The sequence below is a fragment of the Grammomys surdaster genome, unplaced genomic scaffold (assembly GCF_004785775.1).
Source record: "Grammomys surdaster isolate TR1022 unplaced genomic scaffold, NIH_TR_1.0 751, whole genome shotgun sequence".
Taxonomy (NCBI): Eukaryota; Metazoa; Chordata; class Mammalia; order Rodentia; family Muridae; genus Grammomys; species Grammomys surdaster.
This window is the reverse complement of record NW_021605170.1, coordinates 2,503,386-2,509,612: the sequence shown is the minus strand read 5'-3', so window position 1 is coordinate 2,509,612 and position 6,227 is coordinate 2,503,386. Positions and strand designations below refer to the sequence as shown.

At 53.7% G+C, this 6,227-nt stretch overlaps 1 protein-coding gene across 1 annotated transcript; it reads right to left on the bottom strand.

Annotated features, from left to right (window-relative positions):
- Positions 1-248: 248 nt before the first annotated feature.
- Barhl2 (BarH like homeobox 2) lies at positions 249-5,144 on the bottom strand. The gene is made up of 3 exons (XM_028782431.1): positions 4,456-5,144; positions 2,723-2,948; positions 249-882 (listed from the first exon to the last, which is right to left on the bottom strand). The coding sequence occupies exons 1-3, from the start codon at positions 5,072-5,074 to the stop codon at positions 570-572; spliced, it is 1,158 nt and encodes a 385-aa protein (XP_028638264.1). The 5' UTR covers positions 5,075-5,144; the 3' UTR covers positions 249-569.
- Positions 5,145-6,227: the final 1,083 nt, after the last annotated feature.

The window sequence follows — 6,227 nt, the reverse complement described above, 5'->3', positions numbered from 1 at the left end:
TGTAGCATGCCACTTTTCCAAAAGAAAAAAAAAAAGCTCATGAGAAATCAGTGCAAAGTTCTCCGTCACCTTCCTCTGCTCTGAGGCAGACCGGATGTCCAGGGTACCACCTTCTGCCTGGGGGTGAACTTCAGGCTTCCGTCCAGTAACAATTCTCTCTGCCTGAAGGCGCCTCTCCATCCTTTCTCTCATCCCCTCTTAGCCCTCCCCCCTCCCTCCCTGCTGCTTGTCCCTAAAGTCATTTTGTTAAAAAAACAAAAACAAAAACAAAAACTCGAGAGTTCTGTTTTTGTCGTGTGTGGGGGTGTTTTCACTTACTGGTTGCACTTTCAATGGGGTCAGTATTTTCTTCAGTCACACTTGGGGAGCTCTGCGGCCCTGCCTCGGGGGGGGGGGGGCAGATGGAGAGCAGAGGGTTGGCTGGTCCTTGGGGACACCGGCCCACCGGTGAGCTCCCCCCTTTACTCCTCTGCCTCTATTCCTGTTGGTTTGGTGCTGTGGGGGAGAGGCGGGGCAGCTGTCCGGGGCGGGGCGGGAATCTGGAGGGTTGCGGCACTGTCCCTCCTTCCTCACCGGGGATGCGGGGTGCCTGGGATGGGGTTGGACAAAGGGTTGAGGGCCGGCTGTCCCCCAGGCCCCAGGCCGTGGATGAGCACGCGGGGCACCAGCGGCCGCTGCAGCTGCGGATGAGGTGCTGGAGGAGTTCGGTACATGCTGCTGTACATGGCCGCGGCCGCCGCCGCTGCCGTGGTGCTGTCCATGCTCCCCAGCAGGCTTGGGTGATAGAAATAAGGCGACGGAAACATTCTCTGCAGCGCGGAGTAGTTCCCGGCCTCGGCTAGCAGCTCCAGGCCCACTGCAGTCTGCCGCTTCCACTTGGTTCTGAAAGAAATCGGGCGGGAGCTGGCGGCGGTTGCGGAGGATGGTCCCGGCACCGTGCCCGCAGCTCCCCGCTTTCTCCTACCCTCCCTACTCAAGGAAGGCCTGGGGAACTCCAGATGCACGTCCCTCTCCCCGCCCCCACGCTCTCAGGCCGGCTCAAACCAAAAATCAGTTCTTCAAACTCCCATCTTCTGCGTGGAGACACTTGCAGATGGAGTCATACAAGCGTCGCTGCCTTCTCTGGCCCTCTGCCCTACAGTCTGCCCAACGAGTTAACTACGTCCTGCAACTTTCCTGGAGGCCAAATGAGATCCCATCTTTCCACCAGTGGTCTTCCTTTGGTCCTTCAATTCTCCTCCAATGTTCTCTGACCAGCAATCTAAAAGGGTGGCTCTCGGCCCCTCCTCCACCACACCCAAGGAAACCAAAACCAGAAACAAAGGGCAGCTGATATTCCGGGTTTGCACTCTCAGAAGGCTGCTGGGACAATTCTCCCTTAAGTCTGACCAGGCATTACAGGCTTAGGGCAGAAGGGCGACCAAGGTTCAAAAATGGAATTCGTTTGAGAGTGAGCTCTCCCTAGGGAGCGGCATCTCCTAACCATTCTAGGTGGCAGGAAATGGATCTCAAGATCTTTTCTCCTTAAAGAGAAAGTAATGCTTAATTAAATCCATTTTTGGGAGTCTCTTCTCTCTCTCCACTGCACCAAGCTAGGACAGAGGTCTTTACTGGAATACTCTAGGAAGGAAGGCAAGCTTGGTGGGGCATCCATACCCAGCAGCTCCAGCCAAATTAATAAACATGTCGCCCGTTTTAAATTGGCTACAGATGACACTAATGTTCTCCGACAGAATTAGGGTGGCTGAAACCGTATGTAATGAGACAGAAAATTATGGTAAGATAACAACTGGACGGGCATTTCCAACCCCACTTATGAACGATTAGGACACAAACGACAGAGGGGGCAGAGAATTGAGCCCAGAGAGTTTAGTGCCAGGTGTGGAAAAAGGACATAACCTCAACTCCTATTGCCCAAGTCTGTCCCTAGCCACTAGGGTAAGGCCAGACACTTTCTTAATGTCTTTTTAAAATCAGTCATGTGGGATAGGGTTTGTATCCCCTCCCCACCCTTTCTCTTTATGAGACTGCAGAAACAGCCAGGACAGGGGACAGACTTCCCCCATGTACACTCTAGGATGGATGCTCAACCAGCTGCAGGATTCTCCAGCCCACGGCCTCCAGTCCAATTCTAACCCAGATGGCCTTCCCTCATCTTCCATGTTACAGCAACCAAGGCTTGGACTTTGGCTTTCCCAACTGCATAACATTTACGCCAAGGCTGATGGGACAGCTCTGTGGAGACTTCGACAGCCAAGTCTTGTTGCCCTATGCAGATGCAGACATTTGGAACCAGCCTGTGGAGGTTCTAAAGGTACTCTGTGGACACAGACTCATCCTGGGTGTCAGCTACACAGATGTTTCAATCTGATTGTGGCTCTGTTTGAGGACAAAATGAAGGAGATTGCGGTGCCTCGAGTTTCACAGGGAAAAGAACCGAACGCTAAGACACTGAGAGCACAGAAGTATTCAAACTCCCGGCGCCCTAAGTCGCTCCCATTTGGATGTGTGCCTTACCTCTCTGCCCGAAAGCACCCACTACAGACTCTCTGACTCTCTCTGTCCCTAGTCTCCTTTTTTTTTTCTTTTCCTTCCTTCCTTACTTCCCTCCTTCCTTCCTTTCCTTTTCTTTCTTTCTTTCTTTTTTTTTTTCCGAGACTCCAGAGGGCAGGAGCAAAGACAGTCACGACCTGGCTGGCAGGGACCCACCAGCCCTCCTCACCTGCGATTCTGGTACCAGGTCTTGACTTGGGTGTCAGTGAGGTTGAGTGCGGCTGCCAGGTCCATGCGGTCCTGGACACTTAGGTACTTCTGCCGCTCAAAGCTACGCTCCAGCTGATTGAGCTGGTGGTCTGAGAAAGCTGTCCTGGCCTTTCGAGGTTTCTTGGCTCTCACAGGGGGACTCTCTCTGCTACTTGTAATCTCCCGGTCTCCTTCCTCCTTTGTTCCTAGAGTAGAAACAGTGACAGGGCTCTGTAAATCAGCCTGAACCACAGAACAGAGTAGTGCCCACCTGGCAAAGCCCCCCAACACTCTTCGCTCGGCCTTGGATAGCAAAGAGGCCTGGGAGAGTTTACGTGTATATGGTCTCTTGTTTCTAGTTTTCTTTGGTCCGAGAGGAGGTTATGTGCCCCCTCTTTCTTGTTTTCAAAGGGAGGTCCTTTATTAGGCACTCTCCAAAGTTTTTCTACTCTGTTTTCAAGATAGACAGAGGTCACACTGCTCTAAGATCTTTCCTGCTAGCTGGAACTTAAGATGCCTTTTGTTTCTTTTCGGATGCATTTGGACAATGTTGGGCTCAAGCTTTCTGCAGACCTCCTCTGTATCAGGTTCTTCCCAAGCTTCAGAGAGAATGTGTCACCCAGACACTGAACTGAGCTCAAAAACACACTTGAACCCATCCAGGTGACAGCACAGAAATTTCCGGATTCTATTTGTCAACTTTTTTTTTTTTTCCTGAAATGCTAGGAAATCGATATGTCAATCCCTCTCTGTTTGTACCGGTTTGTGCAGTACTCCTTGATCTTCCCTGCAGGAAGAACAATAATCTCTCTAATTGACCCACTGGGGAGGTTGGTGAACGAGAAATCGCCAGACCAGACTGTACATCTGTTTGGGGCACTATTATGCTAATGCTATAAACAGCAAAATGAAGGAGCCATATCCTACCTTCTAGACAGCAATCTTTACCAGAGAATTAAGCATTAATAATAATAATAATAATCCCAGTTAAGAGAGGGGAAACCCTCCCTGGTGTTTTAAAATCTTTTGTAATGCAAAGACCAGAACAGTTACTTATGAAATTGAAACTGCCCAAGAAGAAAATAGAGTATTAAAATATAATTTCCGTTGTTATCTTGACTTTACAAAAACAAATTCAATTCCATAAAATTTAGTTTTCGTAAATATTTTGTTACTGGAAAGAAGAGGGATATTGGTGAGAAGGGTGTTCTTAAAAACGGACTGTGATTTGCTTTCTGAATCAATCACGAGCTAGTAAAAATAAATTGCTCTTGTAATAATGTTTGGATTTTTTCCAACATTAAATTAGTCAATTCCTGTGATGGCGTTTAGAAAATATTAAGAGGTGTAGTATTGGAAAATAGTGGGGTGATATTTCCATTCAAAAATAAACATCAAGTTGTGATCACAGACCTAGACAACCACAACTAGCTATCAGGTTCTCTCCACCCATCACTTCCATTCTGAAGGTCTCAGCTAAAAGGAAAAAAAAAAATCCCAAGTCAGCCCCTGTTTTCAACGAAAAGTGTCTCCCATCGTATCTCTTCCAACTGCTGCCTCCTGCCAGCACATTTAAAATTATATAAAACAAAGAACGGAGCTGGATGATGGTGAAGGGACAGAAATGTAAACCACAGAACTTAAGGTACGTTGCCTAGGCCCCTCTCCTTCGGCGGTCACTCAAGTGACCCGGGCAGCTCCGGCGCAACTCACCGTGGCATTTGATGTCGCTCTGGGAGTCTTCCCTCTTATCCAGCTTGGTTTTGCCGTCTTCCTGTTCCACCTTTGGCCTGAAGCTCTCGTGCGCCGCGTTGCTCTCCTGCTTCGGGGTGTGATGAGGAGAAGAAACGCTGGTGCTGTAGGGTGCACAAGCCGCCAGGGGTTTGCTGTCTCCCAAGATGTCCTTAATTAAAAAGGAAGAGGTGGAAGTCCTGGGGGCCGCGGCGGCCGAGCCGAGCTGCTGGGCTGCAGACTGCGGCGGCGGCGGCGGCGGTTGCTGTTGGGGCGAAGGCTGCAAACTTTGCGCGGGGGCCACGGACGGCGGCGGCGGTTGTTGGCCGTGGTGGAGGTGATGGTGATGCTGGGGTCCGTCTGTCACAAGATGCGGCTCCGGGGGCTCCAGGGTGACCGAGATCGGTGAAGAAGGCGCCGTTCCCACGGTATCAATCTCCGAACAGGGTGACGGGGTGGCCTGGCTCCTAAAATCCGAGGTCCTCGCTTCACCGAGCGATCGGAAATCCCCGTTCATCATGCCGGGGCTGCTGGAACCGGCACCGGACAAAATCGTGTCTATTCCAAAACTCGACCCGCTAGCCCCTTCCATGGCTGTCATTTTCTACATGAGGTCCACGCCACTCCGCGGATCAGCCGCCGCCGGGACCAAGCAAGGGAAACTATCGATCGTAAAACAAAACAGACACTAAAAAAAAAACGTTGACACTGCTTTAGGAAAAAAAAAAAAGTGGAGAGGGAATGAAGGATAATGGGGAGGTGGCAATTGGTGGGCACTTTCGACTCAACTTTTCCCCCTTATACAAAAAGTAAATAGAAAAGAAAGAGAGGGCAAAGCCCCCAAATGCCACAAGCCGGAAGGTGTCCTCCGCTGGAGCACCGCGCACGTGGGCGGCGACGGCCGCGGCGAGCCGCACTGAGGCTAAGATGATGGCTGCGGGAGTGACCCCGCCGCCGCCACTTCCACCGCCACCGCCGCCGCCTGGGTCTGCCCACTGCCCCGTCCCGGGCGGCGGCGGCGGCGGCCGGGGCAGGTGCAGCGACCGCTAAGCCCGGGCGGCCCCCGAGGTGACCGCGGTGCGTGACCCGGCCGTCCTGGAGCCGAGTTTCTGAACTTTGTTGGAAAGTTGCGGAGCGAACACCGCCGCCGCCGCCGCCCCGGGAGGAGGAGAAGCAGCGAAGGAGCAAGCGCGGGCGCAGGAGACCGCGGACAGGCGGCGCCCGGCGACTCCCGCCTCTGCCCCGCGCGTTGGCTTGTCATCCACGGGCTCGCGGGCGGCGCCGACCCCCTCCCGTGACGTCACGGCCCCCGCCGCCTCTCGCCGCCCGCGCCCCCGCCGCCCGGGCCCCCGCGCCCCATTGGCCGCTGCGCGCCAACGAGCGACGCTGGCGTGCGGTGAGCCAATGGGCGCGCGCCTGGCCAGCCCGTCAGCAGCGCGCCCCGAACCCCGCTGCTCTTTTGAGAACCCGAACCTCCGAGTGCCTGCAGCCCTGAGCTACTCCAGGGGTCCAAGTGGTACCCACAGTAAAACAAGCCCGGCCAGGGAGATGGGGGAGACCAGAGAGGGCACAGGAGAAGGGAGCCCCCGAGTAGGAAGCCGGGATGCGGTACCAAGCGTTAGCTGTGCCCGTGCTAAGTCGGGTTGGAGGGTGAGTGGAGAGGCCGCGAAGGGCGAGTGGATCCCGTGGATCCCCGTGGCCTGCAGCGCGGCCACGCTCGCACGGTCCCCAAGCACTCTTGAGCAGAGCGGAAA